The sequence below is a fragment of the Typopeltis vanoorti genome, chromosome 24 (genome assembly GCF_054136105.1).
Source record: "Typopeltis vanoorti isolate ZY-2024b chromosome 24, IOZ_Tvanoo_1.0, whole genome shotgun sequence".
Taxonomy (NCBI): Eukaryota; Metazoa; Arthropoda; class Arachnida; order Uropygi; family Thelyphonidae; genus Typopeltis; species Typopeltis vanoorti.
In genome coordinates this window covers 70,157,977-70,175,031 of record NC_143572.1, presented here as the reverse complement: position 1 = coordinate 70,175,031, position 17,055 = coordinate 70,157,977, and the positions used below count along the sequence as shown (strand labels likewise).

The window sequence follows — 17,055 nt, the reverse complement described above, 5'->3', positions numbered from 1 at the left end:
AGTTTCTTATTCGGCTAAGAAACAATATGGGATATAATATCCCTTAACTTAAATAAAAAGAGGTATTTTTCAAGGAGACTCATTATCTCATTTATTGTTTATCTTGTCATTGATCCCCTTAACTAGAATTCTAAGTAAAACTGCTGATGGTTACGAAACAAAGTGCAAAGATATCTCACCTTTTATACATGGGCAATTTGAAGCTGTACGCAAAATCAGAGAATGAATTCGGATCATTGCTTAACACTGTGCACATATTCAGTCAAGATATATCAATGGATTATGGCTTAGACAAATGTGCAATTGCTGGAATAACAAGAGGAAAGTATGAAGATTTGAACGAAATCCAGCTGCTTAATCGTGAAATAATCAAGGCAATAAAATTCGAAGATAGCAATAAATATTTGGGAATTTTAGCCGCATCAAAAATTCTGCACAATAAGATCAAAGCAAAAACTAGAGCAGAGTGCATCTAAAGCAGCTAAGAAAACTCCTTAAGTCAATGCTTAACCCTGGAAATTTGATAAAAGCAATTAACACCTGGGCCATACCTGTTCTGAGATATTCAGGCTAGAGTTGGAGAATTTACACCGAAAAACTGAAAATTAATGACAATTCACCATTACCTCAATTCTCCCAGTGACATTGATAGGCTATCGCTCACGCAAAAAAAGGAGGTAGAGGATTATTACAAGTAAAGCAAATTATTGAAGAAGAAAAACGAAATCTGAATGATTATCTGCAGCAAACAACGGAGAAATTTTTAATTGAGGCAAGGAAAGAGAGTTTATTTAAATCCATGGAGTAAGAAGTGGAGTACAAGACCAACCAAGTAAAAGTGAGAACCGAAAGATGGAAAAATAAGGCATTGCATGGAAAATTCCTTCACAGCACAGAGGACTGCGTTGACAGCAACTTGACCTGGCAGTGGTTGAGAAATGGACAAGAAACCGAGTTGGTAATCTTTGCAGCACAAGAACAGCCATTACAACCAACGTTATGAAAGCAAAAAATACAAAAAATTCATAAGACAGTAAATGCAGATTGTTCAAAGAGAAGGAAGAAACGGTGGACCACATTACACGTGGGTGTAGTAAAATCGTGCCGTAAAAGGCATGATAATGTAGCTAAGGTAACTGACTGGCATTTATGTAAGAAATAGGGATTTAAAGTATATAATGGCTGTTGGAAGCATAAAGTTGAAAGAATGACAAAGCTAAAAATACTCTGGGATTTCAAAATCCAGACTGACAAAAGCTTGGATAGTAATACACCTGATATAATAATGGTTGAAAAAAGTTCCGTTCATCGAAATATCAGTACCAGGAGATAGCCGAATTGAAAAAGAACTGAAAAAATTACAAAGTATCGCGAGTTGCAAGTGGAAGTTGAATGAATTTAGCAAAAGAAAACGAAAGTTGTTCCCATAATAATAGGTGCTTTAAGCGCCATCCTCCAAACACTGAAAAGACATCTACAAGCACTCGAGTTAGATGGATTAAAAATTGGACAGCTGCAAAAGGCCGCTTTGTTCGACACAGCATTCATATTCAGAAGGTATTTCCACAATTCATGGGCCCTTGGGTAGGGCTCGAATTAGTGAAATATAACCAACCTTTTACTTAAGACTGAGGAAGCAAATCAAGCTTGGATGAATATTATGCAGGGTGGCCATAAAATAACTTTCCTTCTTTGGAGGCATCGGTAGTTAAAACCAATAAACGGAATGAGACCAAATTTTATATTGAGCCTTTTGAAGGCATGGGGAGATGATGTCCGCGAAAAAAAAAGATTTAGCACCAAAAGTCCCCGATAGGGGAAATTTTGGCGCTGGAGGAGCCGAAAACAAGCGGATAATTATATTAAAGGCAGCTAAAATGGAATAATAACATTTCGACGGTGTAAGCGACAGCCGCGTCACTCATTCCAGCTGGATATACGGCCAGTTACAATGATAATAAGAATAATAATCTTCTTAATCATAGCTCTCAGTGCTACAGCTGACATAGGACCAGAACGCAATTTAAATTCCCGAAGGGCCGCTACGGCATTGCACTGTTTAAGGTAAAACAACTTAACAAGTAAAGCACGCTGAGGCAAGGTAGGATGCATATTGAGCACAATCGTCAGTCATTCGAATAACTGCCTGAACGTTCCCAAATCCCTTTTTAAGTGGAATTGGTGGCGCTGCTGTCACGTACGCACAGTAAAATTTGCATAATCCTTTTTACCCGCGTTTACTGCAAATATTTGATTGCTTTCGGCCGCGCTAGCTCCAAAATTTCCCCTATCGGCGACTTTTGGTACTAAATCTTTTTTTCGCGTAATCTCTCTCCATGCTTTCGAAAGTCTCAATATAAAATGTGGTGTCAATCCGTGTATTAATTTTAGCTATAGATACCTCCAAAGAGGGAAAGTTAATGTATGGCCACCCTGTATATAATGATAATATGGTCATCCTTCATAGTAGATCTCTTGTATTTCTCGCATTGTATACTGTTATTTCAGTGATTTATTCAGCAAATTTATATTGGCCTTGTCTACTAATGGAAAATGGGTCACGTGACAAATGTAGTGAATGTTTAGCATAACGTAATCAAAACCAAAGAAACACAAGAACAATATAACACTGATTCAAGCTACCCCCATGTTTTAAATATCATAAGACTAGATAAATGCCCTCGAGACTGAAGCATGTGTGAGTTGGCATCTTGGTTTAGGATTGTTACAGTTTCAATAATTTTTATTTCAATACTGTTGCGAATAATGAATGCTGAAGTTGGCGAACAGAGTTCTTTGCCCTTCTCCATGTTATTGTTAATTATAAATAGGTTGTTGCAACTATAAATTAAATCCACAATGGAAGATAGAAATGTTGGATCATTCTCCTTTTAAGTTTAATTTTTTTTAATCTAGACTTAATGAGTTTAAAGCAAGAAATATAACATTCGTGGAAACTAACCTTTAGGAATGCCTGTAGATCCACTCGTGTACATGATGATTGCCAGGTCATCATCGCTTTTAACTGTGGGCATTGTTTCTGAATAAAAAAAAAAAAGAATGGTTCGACTGTTATTTCTTTGAAGGAAATTTACTAATCTTCCATAATTTGAACTTATACAATATTAGCACGATAAAAAGAGATACTTTTTCAAGTTTAAACACTCCATGTCATGCGCTTAGTTTGATGTATGGGAAACTTGAGTGTGGTAACAGTTCCTTAAACCACAAGAAAACAACTGGAAGAAAATAATCTAAAACTTTTTGAGAGAAGACAATTATTATTACGGTCAGCCTTCCATCAGGAGTCAAGTTCATCTAGGGTGGCATGAACCATGCGAAATTAGATACTTTTTAATTAGCCAATGGCCAATCTGGCAATCGAATTAGAAGTCTTTATGGAGATGTTCGTAAACGTCACTTAGCAGCGTATATGCAAATTATTTGGTCACGTGAGGCACCCCGTATTCTCGGCAACTATTTAAGAATGCTGTTGGTCAGTAATCGTCAACAGTGTTGATCCCAATGGGAAAAAAAAAGGATATTTTGGAGTTCGAAAAAAGGGTTATTGTGAATGCCCTTCTGGCTGGAGCCACGATTTTGAAACCAGCAAAGCTGACTGGTTATCTGAAAAGGTTAGATATCCCCAGTATTTAATCCATGGAAACCCACATTGCCCGTCTAGGAGGCGTAACTTTAGTCCATCGTCTGAGAAGCCTTCTACGGACAAACAGAACTTCTTGTTTGCAGCAACTGACCGAAGCATTTAATGAAGGCTGTTCCCGAACTATGCGCAGGGGATTGAAGAAGATTGGTATTGGCAGTCGCCAAAGGATGTCCAACAGGATATTAAATAAAAGTTTATAATTCGGTGGCCAGCATGTGTATATGTCTTTTAATTCTCTTCTTGACTAACTTATGTCTTCTAATAGTTTCTGATTCAGTCAAATACAACAAACTCCTGCTATCAATCTTATAAGTCCTGAAATCACTCTTAAACTTCAACGAAATCATCTGCTGTCAGATCTGTTAAATAAATTCATCAGATTATAACTAACCTACAAGGTCTCATAGTAATCACGATACCATCCCTCTACAGACGAAGTCAATTTTCTTTGTCTTTGAATACCCTCGATTTTCTTGGCATTCATTAAATCCTTTCTCCTACAGGTAAATTTTTTAAACTTCACCTCTCTCTTCCAGTATATTACGATGATCTTCTAAGAACCTCAGAAGAACAGACCATGCCTAACATCAGTAATGAGAAAAACAACTCAATGTATGAATCATCGTTTATCAATACATTATCAACAAGGATCTTAATAACCTGGCTTTTTGAAAAATCTAAACCATTTCATCATCAATCAGTCAACCGATTTTCTACCCGTATCACTAGATGATCATTCATACCTATTTGGTACATTTCGAATAGCAGACGCCAATGCAACTATCAAAATCTTTGGTAAAATCCATAAAAATTACCGTACAGTCATTATTTGGTCAAAAACACTGAGATGACTTACAGAATTTTAATTTTCCACTTGATGTGGTGACTCACTCTTATGAATTGGAATAACCCTTGCGAAATTTCCACTCCAAAGGGACTATTCCGAATCTCAGTCACCCGTAGAAGATGAGTGAAACTGAATTAATGTCAACGTACATACGTTTATTAATAAGAAAGAGATATCATTCCTACCTCTGACCTTATCAGTTGGTGAGTGCTCGAAGATATCAACACTTTCCTTGTCCCGTATTATGTCGTTAGGTAAATCATGTACTTCAAATGCTATTCTGGACGACTACATAGAATCTCTTGGTATTTCTAATCCACGTTTGAAAAAAGTATGGAGCGAAAAATTCAAAGAGAATGACATTGATGTTCACTGTGATAATATTCTTGATCACATTTAACATATAAAACGCTTTTTAAGTAAGACTGCTTTATATGGCATGCTATCTTTTTGTAGAAAATCAATCTTCCCATTACAACTACAGTTCCAGTTGTCCAAGCAGCCACGTAGTCAAGATTATGGATTTTTTTATTTTTGAAAAAATGTGCACGAATACTAAATGCCATATCGGCATTCTGAACTTCAAATTCATTACAGCTCCAATAATGGATCTTCAAATCATTAGCATTCCTTCTGTAGAAAAAGCTTTTGGAGTTCACCAGATCTCCGGCACAAATCACAAAAATTGTCCATGCTCTGAACTCCTGGTTAAGAAAATTACAAAGAACATTTTGAAAGTTCTGCTTATCGCGCATGCGTGGACAATGGATGATGTAATAATTTCCACCTTCACGTGCTACAAGAACACCAGATGGAGCGCAGTGTGTGCGCTCCATCTGGTGTTCTTGTAGCACGAAATGAGAAATCAAATTCAAGGAAGAATCTGATCCAGGTTGGATATTGCGCGCATTTGAGATGAAAATGGAAGCAAAATATTTTAAGTGATGCTTTGGATCTTATGGAAAAGTATAGATGGCAAGTGCAACGGTACCAACACAGGCAGTGCCCCCCCCCTCACCAGACCATGATCTCTTTCCAAGTTGAAAACAATGCTCCGTGGAAAACATTTCACTACCACAGATGAGAGGTTTGTCCAAGGGACTCAACTTATCAAACACGTCAGATTATTTATTTATAAGGCGTTATGAGTTGAGCAAAGGAGAAAAATAGCATTTATAATGAAAAAAAAAGGATACCAAGTTTTGGAGGCTAAAAACGCTATGAGAATGATCTTCGTATTCAAGATAGGCTAGTGTAAATATCACCTCAAGAATCAGGTACTTGGATCAGGCGTGATGAAGCAAATAATCATCTGTCGAAAAGAAGCGCAGATATCCCGAAGGTTAATCGTATTGGCACGGTTATCAAGTCTTTCCGTGCCTGCTGGCACATGCTGGTTTTCCATCTACCCCTGTCCCTCGCAGCTGCTCTTGCTTCTTCCCAACTCGCCCATTTTGTCTCCTTCATTTCGGATTCTATCATTCTTCTCCAAGTTAATTCTGGACGACCTCTAGAGCATCTCCCTTCTGGAGTACGACTCAGTGCTACTTGGGGAATTCTGCTTATCCCCATGCGAAGAACATGTCCGGTCCATTTCCATCTTCTTAGGCGAATCTCTTCATCTATTGACTTGGAGAAGGTTTTCTTTAAAGGTTCCTCATTAGTGATTGTATTTGACCAGAAGGGTATCCGGATAGCTCATCGAAAAGGCAAAGTTCTCTTATAACTTGGTATGATTTACTTAACAGAATAAACCCTGTGAGTAAAATGCTTCAAGACAAAAATATGAACATTACACTTGCTTTAGAATCTATCGAAAATTTAAAAATATTCTTACAAGAGTATCGATCAGATACAAATTTTAAAGAAGTTCTAAAAACGGCAAAAGAACTGAGTGAAGAGGTGGACGAAGAACAAGAATTTAAAACTGGTACGGAAGTTCGACGACAAAAGAAGACACGACAATTTGACTACGAGCATCATGACGAAACGCCACAATCGCCAGAAGATAAATTTAGAGTGAATGTGTTTTATACACTTCTTGACGTTGCAATGTGTTCTTGAAAGTTTATTTATCACTAGGTTAGACTATAATGAATTTAGTTTAATTCTTTATCCCAGTGAGAGCAAACAAAGTTTGCGCCTGAAAATATCTTCAGGACTGAATATAGTGTTGTTCTATCTTACCTGGGTAAGTAATGCAACAAGTACAACACTATATTCAGTCCTGAAGATATTTTCAGGCGCAAACTTTGTTTGCTCTCACTGGGATAAAGGATTAAACTAAATTCATTATAGTTGCAATGTGTTCGTTAATAGAACATTTTGAACAACTAAAAACATATTATGATAATTTCAATTTCTTGTATAGATTATCACCAATTAATAACGAAGATTTACGAAAAAATTGTGACGATTTAGAGATTCTCTTGAAGGATGGCGACAATAAAGACGTAAATGCAATAGAACTATATGACGAGTTATGTGCTTTCCAGGATATTTTTCGGAAAGATAATTTAAATATTCAAAACCCTTTCGATATTCTTAATTTTATTGTGTCCAATAATTTATCTTTCCCTAACTTTTCAATTGCTTTAAGAATACTATTAATCTTACCTGTTAGTATAGCGAGCAGTGAACGTTCCTTTTCCAAGTTGAAATTGATTAAAACCTACTTAAGAACAAGTATGTCACAAAAAAGGCTTGTTAGTTTGGCGATAATAGCTATTGAAAATGATGCATGTGCGGAATTAGACGTTAAGACCATTATTTCTAATTTTGTGAATGTGAAATGAAAAACCTTGAAATTTGAATAAAACAAAATTCAAGTTTATTTATGTAATTTGTTATTTTGTAAGGATGTTATTTTTCGAATAATTATATTAAATGTTCTAATTATTTCTGAATTCTTTTCTTATTTTCTCATCTATCTTGGGTTTCTTTTATATATTTTCCTAAAAGATAGTTCCACTTATAAAAATTATTAAAAAATGTTTACAAGTTACTAAGAATTTAGTAACTTGTAAATTGCAAGAATTTTTTAAACGTGAGTTCAAATAAATTTTAACTTTAATTAAAAATTCATTTTAATTTTGTTAGCGATTTGGGTCGGTGAGAAGGCTATAATCCATGTATCATTATATTCAACGATTAAAGTGAAGGGGCTTTATCAAAATTTGCTTTAACTTTTGAGAATTTTTTGAATATTCGGATTTTTAACGATTATCCTGCCTAGTCAACAACCTCGGTTCGTTACATTTAGCGAACCAACGTGTGGCTGTTCTGTCAAAATTTATTTAAGAAATTTCAAATAATTTAAATTTTTATTATCGTAAAAGAACCGCACATGCCCGGATCGTTACAGAGGCGCTTAGATAGACATTGCATGCGGGCGGCAAAGACCCTAGCGCCGGCTCTGATAGCAATGTAACTTTAATAGGGAATAATTATAGAACGATATAGTTTCTTATTGTCTTTCTTGTCCGATAACTGTTTCATGGGAGGAAAAGCCATCTCCGTATTATGCCTGTTAACTTACCTTTAGCTGAACAGGACTGATAAAATTTATGCGCCTAGTAAAAGGGATTTTAACTGCCAAGGTCTTTCTAACTAAACGACTTATTATTATTGTGGCTAGTAGTCATATGCGACTTCAATACAGCAATTATTATGGAATGAAGTTTACTCAAATTCGCTATTTGAAACTTTTACAAGAAAATGTCGAACCGTTCCAGTTTGCAGTTCAACTATATTCGGGGCGACAAAGAAATCACGTGTCCGAATTATGTATTACAATAACTCTCTGACTTAGCGGAATTAGTAAAAGTTGACAGTACAAGGTTAAGGTTAGCATGGTTAAGTTTTTGTTCTAAATGGATCACTTTTATCATAACATTGTCGAAAATTAAAAAATTTTCGGTGAATTTTTTTTCGATGAAATGCATTTTCGACGAATCATTGTTCGATGAATTTTCCTGGAACTATTCCGTATTCTTCTAATATTTTCCAAAGTTTCTATTTACTGAGTCGAATGCTTTTCTGAAGTCGATGAATTTCAGCAAAAGTAAGGCTTTAAATTCTATACATTGCCTGATTATATTTCTAAGAGTGAATATTTGTTGGATGGTTCCACAACCAGTTCGTAAACCTACCTATTCTCTTAATAAAATTTCGATTTCCTTTTTTTGGAAGCTGGCTTGTTATTGCAAACAATAACAAGCCAGCTTCCAGCCTGGACTGTGAAGTTAGAAAACGGGGGCCTGTTTAAAATATGGGTATTGGAATCTCCAAGCGACATTCCCTTGCCGTTTGATATCCCAGCGCAGTAGTTCTGATCATATTGTATGCTATCAACCATCCGAGATTGAAAATCAAAACTATCACTATAGTAACTAGAAGTAGAACGTAAAAAGGCAAAAAATGATGGTAACAAAATGTAGTAAGGATATCTTGAGCCATAGGAGATCATATAAAAGATAAACCGTGTAGGGATTTGCATGTAAGGTGTCATAAAAAGTCAACGTAGGAGCATCCAATAAATGCTCTTAGTAGAATGCAACGAAATCCAAATAAACACAGAGAGAAAGTTTGAACTACACATAAATATTTGAATGTTCGGATTTCATATGTTTGTTATTCAATTTCCATCCTTACCTAATTCAGAATTTTCTTCAAAAGTCATCAAATGGGAAAAGGGCACCAGTTTGACATTATGTGTACTAATTTCCTCTGGCGAAACAAGATCCTCCATGTATATGATGCAAGTTACACAAGGGATGCGATGCAGAACAGTCTGTAAGTAATAGATAACAAATATATTTACATATAATAATAATAAAATAATAAGTTAAATGTAAAAATTGTGGAAATGCTTGTTAAAATTGTTGTATTCAGTTTTTTTTTCTTCTTTTTTTTTAGACTTTTTCGTCTTTGTCAATTATATAAGAGGTAGTTCTGGATAAATTAACTTATGATGTTTATTAAAATGTTTAATTTTAAAAGAAACTATTTTAGTTACGTGACTGTAGTCCTGTGGAAAAGGCTCGCGGTCATAGCGCTAAGTTGCCACGAGAAAGGCGTTGTACGTTCGATGCAGTCGTCGACCACAGTAACTTTGTTTTGATATTTTTTAAGGTTTATTCTAAAGATCCAAGGAGTCTTAGATGCCCCCCCTCCAGATCCTCGGGTTTTTAATCCGCAACTCTAGAAAATTCCCGTAGAACACACTATTTCAGAAAACAATACGCGAGTTAGGATTTAGGATCATAAGATGGCTGCGCTTGTCTGCTGTATTCTCTTCCCAAGGTCTTACAAATCATTGATATCCCGAATTTTTTTTATTTGAATTTTATTTTTGTCTATTTCACAAAGATTTAAGAAAATAGTGGAGCGTTTAGTAAACTGCTACTCGGGAAACATTTATTCACATTATCGACTCAAAATATCTTCCCAAATAAATTCTTCATATTATTTGAACATGCCTATGAATTGCAGTTTAGATATATAATAAATAAGGTTATGATGAATGTGTGCATGTTGGTGATAATATCAGAAACAGATGAACTCATTGTAACCAAAATTTCCTTTGGTCATTTTATTTTTTAAATTCTAACCCTCTAGTGGTGCTATTCTGAACACAATTTTTTGTCATGAACATAAAATTATTAGTTTTTTTTTTCAGGTTTTGTATAATATATGTACAAACTGGTTTAATTATTATTATTATTATTTATTATAATTAATATTAGTATTATTATTAGTAATAGTAACACATATATTTCGTCTGATTAAAATGTAACTTAAAAGTATTAGTTTTAGTTTAACTTGAAAATTCATGCTGATGTGGGCAGCTCTGCCTATTTTTTTTTTTTTTTAATTTAAAATACTTTCTCTATAAGAAGAAAACAATAAAAAACATGAATGCTGGGTAAGCTGCAAGTACTGAATATTTACATGTATAGTATTGCATGTCTACAGTAGATGGCAGCACATGGCTACCAACAATACGCTACTTTTTAAAGTAATGTTTGCTATGAAATTTGATCCATCGGAAGATGTTTGTTGATCGCAGTCTGCAAATAATCAGCAATAGGAACATACATTAAAACGATGACCGTGCTTTCTAGGTCTGTAAGAGCTTTGTGGCTTTAATTATATATATGCATGGCGTTTGCTGGTTTTTTTTTTTTTTTTGCATTATTTTAATGCATGTATCGTTTGGTGAATGTTTTCTTCAGGCATAAACGAATAGCTTGCTGTATGCATGAAATGAATAGTTATTACTTGCTTTCCACTAGAGGGCATCACGAATATGATATTTTTGTTTGGTGGACTGAAATCCCAGAAATAAACATTAATCATAGCTAGAATGCGATGGAAAGGAATTCTATGATAAAACAAGTGGAATAATTTATAGAAACGCAGCAAGTTCGTTTCCTTTAGGCATAAAAAAAATTGTAAATAAAAAAAAACTTTCTTTTCTCGAAAACTTTTGTCTGTTTACAGTATCTTCCTACGATTTCAGTGCGTATTTTTTTTTTTTTTCCTCTCTGCAAACATTTCTTATGGTTGAGGATAGCGGAAGTGAAAGTTCTTGTATTTTCACTTCAATATTTTTTCTTCTTAGTTTATTTTATTTATTTTTTAATATAAAACATTCATTTTAGAAAACACCGTAGTAATCATAACAATAAATATTCGCTTGAGAACTGAAAGGGAAAAGATATGGGGAGTTCAATTTTCCAAAAAAAAACATTGCTTACGATGATTGTTTCTGATTATAAAAAAATTAAAAATAATAATAATAAAACGAAAATTCTGAAAATGAAGTAGAGATGGCGCTTTCGTAGCAAAAAGATACAAAACAAAATAAATATTAAGAAATATTACCGTTAGCTTCGATAGGAGTGTTCGAGAAGTGATCACGTGGGTGACTCCAGTCTCATTGATGGCATGAATTATTCCCTCCTGTCCAAGGGTGGCGTACAGTGTGACAACTGAAAGAAAAGGATAATAATAATGAAAGAAATATGCGGCTATCAAAAATATTCATTATTGAATTTTATAGTTATATTTAATTTTAAATCAAAATACGATTTAACTTATAATATAATATATTAAATAAATTAAATTAAAATTTATTGATTAATTATAGTTTTATTTAATCAAATATTTATTTATTATCTAAATTTTATTTATTTGTTTATCTTTTGTTCATTTTATTCTATTTTTATTATATAATAATACAAGGTTATTTTTAAATCATAATTTACCGACTTATCAAACATACTTGGCAGGTTAATCTGGAAGCAGGCTAAAGCTGCAACCATCCACTCCATTCGGGTTTCGGCAAAGATACAAATCGGTATATTGTGACTTTTTGCTCCAAGAGACACCAATCCTCGACTCACCTTCTGCACTTGCTCCTCAGCTTCAGTATAAGTATACCATTTGTAATCTCCTAGCTCGAGCTGCAAGTGAAACGAGCATTTAAAATTCATGCGCAATCTGAAGACTCTTTAATAAGAAAAAAAAAATTGTTTATGGACATTTTTCTTTTTACCTTCTTCTGACGTCCATGACGCCCATCCACCATCTCCTCTCGAATCACCTCCCTCACTCCAAAACACCTTTGGTTCCCATATAGTTTGACTGCCCTATTGAGAAGATCACCAAGGCTTGACATGCCATCTAATTTGTTACTGATAGTACCGTGAGTTCTCACCAGAGGACTAGAAGGATCATTTGGGTTTATTGGTCGAGCCTAAAAAAAGAGAGAGTTATTGATTAGGATTACAACTGAAAGAATTAATGAGTCTAGGAAATTATGTTGGTTAATTGTTTGTCTTTTCCTGTCAGTGTGTCTGTTGGGTGAAAAGAAACAATTTATCAAGAACCACGCGCTTCAGGGCATCCAATATCTCTCGAATATTACACTTTGGGACTAATAATGAATGAAGATCATTTTAACAATTACAAGATCAAGAAAGATTCGAATCCATCATGTAGACTTTCTGTTCCCATCTTTCATTGATGCACAGTTGATCCTTGTTGATACATATTAGAATTTTAAATAAATAAATCAGCTAATGCCTTTTATTCCCTTATAGGGTGTAGGCAAGATGTTTAAATCCTTTCTTGCTTTTGGAGACTGAGTGTGCAGTTCACTCACCACCGGCTAATTATAGTGGTAATGCGGCCACTGTTGAAGAGACTGGCAAACAAGTGCTGCCAAAATGATGCCAGCAAACAAGATTATTTCAGACACTAACATAACCCTAACAGGATAGGTTACTGTCGGAAATGACGTGGGTTCTACGATCGATTTTCTTGAGTTTACGGTATGAAATCACCCGAGTTTCCAGGAGGGGAAAACCCTCTTACCCGTGCCAGAGATCGACTAACTCAGAAATCGGTAGAATAAAGACTTAGAAAAAGTTCCTCCAGTCGGCGACTAGACTTGAACCTCAGTCTACGTTCGAACGCCCAAGTGCAGAGGACGCAAGCGCCACTTCCACTGAGCTACACAGGCCTCACAGTAGAGTTTTAGTGATCTGTAAGCATAGATTACTAAAATTTTGATGGAATATGGATGGGATTTATACTAAAATTTCATTCCAGCCTAACGTCCAAGATATTTAGTAAACAATGACACTGACGTCACTGTCGCAACGACCTACTTCATTTAAATACTCATAATAATGACAGTTGGGTTATAAATAGACTGGTTATGAGTTAGTTACAAAACCCAGGAGGCACACTTTTGTCCTTCGTTTATGCTTTTCAAGGTCAACTATCTTCCACGTGAATGTTTTTTTTTTTTTTCTTTAATTCTCTTTGGCGTTTTCGTGCTTGAAGTAGTTCCCCTGATATTTGAAATTTCTTTGCTATGTTAACGTAAACATCGCAGGTAAACATTGACTTAATCCCACAAGTGTTTATTCGTAGCCATTCATTATCTCTCGCCGATATTAGTTTCTAAAACTGCTCGTCAAATACCAAAGGATTGTTTGCGTTATCTGGGCGCCAAACAACTCCTCGGTGAGGTCTCGCACGTGTATTATCGCAAGTTGGACTTCCGTAATGACTCTTTCGCAACGCATTGCTATTGTGGTGCAATGCCTTCAGGGTCACCGACAGCAAGGTCATGCAGGTATTTCATTGAACTATATCGGCTTGATTACAATTGGTCTTTGATCATAATCGGAACATGTAATTAACATAGTTGTGATATCCGATTTTATCAATGCATCTGTTCTAATGTAAAATGGGCCATGTCATAGACAAAAATAAAATCGCATTTTATCTCAGTCATTTGGAATCTGTCACCATGACAACTAGCACTCACGAGCTGCAATACTTTGCATAGTTGTTTGCATAGTTTGCATACTTTGCATAGGATGTTGCTACTGCAAAAGTATTGCAGTAGCAACATCCTTAATAAAGGTTGCAGGTGTCAATGTGTAACCAGACTGTGGTCATTGATTAAATTTATTTATTCGTGCGGGGTTCCCCCCGTTCCTTAGGACTGGTTGAGCCCTCCTAATGAGGGATTAAGTACTATATCCTGTGACTGTAGCCTGTGTGTTCAAGGGGTCCGTTTGCCTGCTTGCGAGATAAAAAAAAACCCAGGATTACCTGGGAGAAAAACTCGGCTGTCAATGCCCAAAACCGGCTAACTTGGCTATGGCAGATCCTTAATCTTCCCACGCGACGGGAATCGAGCCTAGGACACTACTTCTCCAGGCGTATGGTTGCGAAATGCATAGCCACTAGGCTAACCGATGGGACTATTGATTGAATGGCACAGGTGCATTTATGGTTATAAAGGAATTGGAAAAGACAAAGCAGTTATCGTATCCGAATTAAAAATCCTTATGACAGGATGAAATCCTAGTAAAAGTTCGAGTGGTTGTTGAATTCAAAGCGTCGCAAGAGTTTTGAAGACCACAGGATTTGTTGGTTCCAAAAATTTCAATCATAAGATTTTCAAAAAAAAAAAAAAAAAAAAGCAAAATAGGCATCCGGTGTAAAATCATGCCAGGTGTTCTATGAAGATCTACAGGAGAGAAAAACAAACCACGTGCTTGGTCGATAAGAGGAATGATTGTTATTATTGCAATTTCCAGCATACGCATTTTTTGCAATATCCCCATCAACAGATTTCTGCCCTGGCATCCAATTTGACTTGAAAGTGTTCGTAAACTGGCTTTTATTTGTGTATTTATTTCTGGTTAGTGGAACCTAATTAGTTTGTGTGTTGCCACAAACACCGTATCAAAATGATAGGTTCCCTCAAGAGATAAGGCTAGCAATACGAATGGGGATTCATATCAGAGTGCTGTATTTATCCCATGAGCTACCGAGTGATTTAAAAATAATTATGAAAACCAAAGTACTTAAAGAAAGCTTAATTTTACGATTAAAATAAATTTTAGGTCTTTTGAATTCTTCTGTATTGTGTCATATCGGAATATAACTTTATGGACAAATTCATCTGTTTTTTTATAACGATCATAGACATTTTGGTTCTGATTACCAAATAATGTAAACTTGGACCTGTGGCGTCGACAACACAATCTTTGTGAAGATGGGCAAAAAGGAAATATGAAAATAGACAACAGATTAGCAAAGATGGTATGGCCAGGAATAAACTTTAAATGGAATAAGACAGAAGTTTGCTAAAACGATATATTAGTTGCATACAAGAGTGTTCAATGCAATTTTAACTTATGGATCTGATATGTTAGAAATAAAACACTTGATCAAAGACTGAAAAACCATAGATATAAGAGAAAGATTCTGGAACTAAACAGGTGATATTAATGGGCAGTATCGTATTAAACTGAGAAAATAACTTGACATTGTTAGTATTTAGGTGTTTGATGTTAAGATGGCAACAAAGCGATGCACAGGGAAGACCAAAATGTAGGTGGATTGATACTGTAAGAAGTGCTTTAGAAGACCAAGATAGAAGCACAATATTGAAGTTCTAACTGAAACACAGGCTAATTTGTAGGAAAATTGTCAATGGAAAGTTAGTAATAATGTAAACATTTCGTGCAAGTCATAATATCCTGAAAACCCTTTAAAGGTATGTGGGAATTTGATAGTTGTAATGATAATGGTGATTATTGTGATAACATTAATGTACTCGTACATAATTTGATTTGAAATACTGAAGAATATCGTTGTATTTAAGTTACATTTAAATAATATTCCATTCTCTCCCCCCGTGATATTATAACTTACCCATTTGATTGTCCTCCAGTATCGCCATGGCCTTTGCAAAATGAGGTAGACTGGAAGACTGATTATATCGTACAGGAACACCACCAACTGGATAAAGGTCACCTGAATCTTTGGCCAAATGTTGGCCATCTGCAATGATGAGTTCAAGAAATCATAAACATACACCATCTGAATATCTCTATATTAAATTATTCATGATAATCTATCATCACCTTCTCCTAATAACACCATAGAACGTTTATTTAGTATATATATATCAAAATACAGACATGAAATATAACAATTTGTGACCTCCATCGGTGAGTCCATGGAGATCTCTTAATAACAATAATTCATTTGATAATTTGATATTTAGTATGAAATTGGATAAAATATTTGGTAGGATGTTTACCTTTATCAAATGACGCACGTGTGAACACGTAAAGAAAGTGCAGCGGGTGGGGAAAGAACGGATTGGGATCCACCTTCCACACGACAAATGCAAGCCGCCAAGTATTTTGGTAAGAAACAGAAATGCCGTCTATTGACCATCGCTGCTTTATAAGAAATTCATAGAAGCCTTAAAGTTCAATCTACATCACGGCTGGTTTGTATTTATCACAAATGCAACACCACGGAGTTGGCATATTTACACTCTTTGTGCTACAGAATGCAACAGCAACAACTGGCTTCGTTCGAAAGCTTGCGTATTGGTTAATGTTGTTTTAAAATCTGTTTATATCTGGTAGATTGTTGAAGTTCGTGGAGCATCTGCTTCGTTGGTTTTTTTTGTTTTTATGTAATTGTATTCTCATAATATCTAATTCTCGAAAATTAAAAACGAATTTAATTATTATTATTATTTAATACATCGTCTTGTTAAGAGAACATGATGGTCCGGTCAAACCCTGGATCTAGCATGATCACGTGGTACTGTCGTTGGAGGTGGTTAGACACATGCCTATTCCATTTAGGGAAGGGAATGCATATTATTATAGATCAAAACTATGCGAGACTCAAGCATGAGCTTGATGCTCGTGCATAGGCACTGCGGAACTGCAGCACCCACCCCTAATTTTTCTCGATATATAAATATATCTATTTATATTTACTTGTAATATTTAATTTTATCATCAAAAATCCTATACAATTCTCTTATTTTGCATAAAAAATAATAAAAATCCTCTTGTAGCACTTAGAAGGGTGAAGGACGCTAGCAGCACTGTGTTTACCACAGTGTCATATTGCTACGCGCGCAAGCATATGCATGTCATAGTGAGATGCGAGCTATTTGCGTAATACAGCACTGTCC

General features: G+C 35.2%; 1 protein-coding gene across 1 annotated transcript in view; it reads right to left on the bottom strand.

Moving 5' to 3' along the window:
• LOC150093391 (fatty acid CoA ligase Acsl3-like) overlaps nt 1–17,055 on the bottom strand; it is a 39,458-nt gene that overhangs the window by 7,627 nt on the left and 14,776 nt on the right. Inside the window, exons 2-7 of the mRNA XM_090413278.1 lie at nt 15,765–15,893; nt 12,076–12,276; nt 11,803–11,983; nt 11,403–11,509; nt 9,168–9,306; nt 2,963–3,040 (exon numbers count right to left, since the gene is read on the bottom strand). Coding sequence (XP_090269404.1) covers nt 2,963–3,040; nt 9,168–9,306; nt 11,403–11,509; nt 11,803–11,983; nt 12,076–12,276; nt 15,765–15,893 — 835 coding nt within the window. The remainder of the gene's footprint in view (nt 1–2,962; nt 3,041–9,167; nt 9,307–11,402; nt 11,510–11,802; nt 11,984–12,075; nt 12,277–15,764; nt 15,894–17,055) is intronic.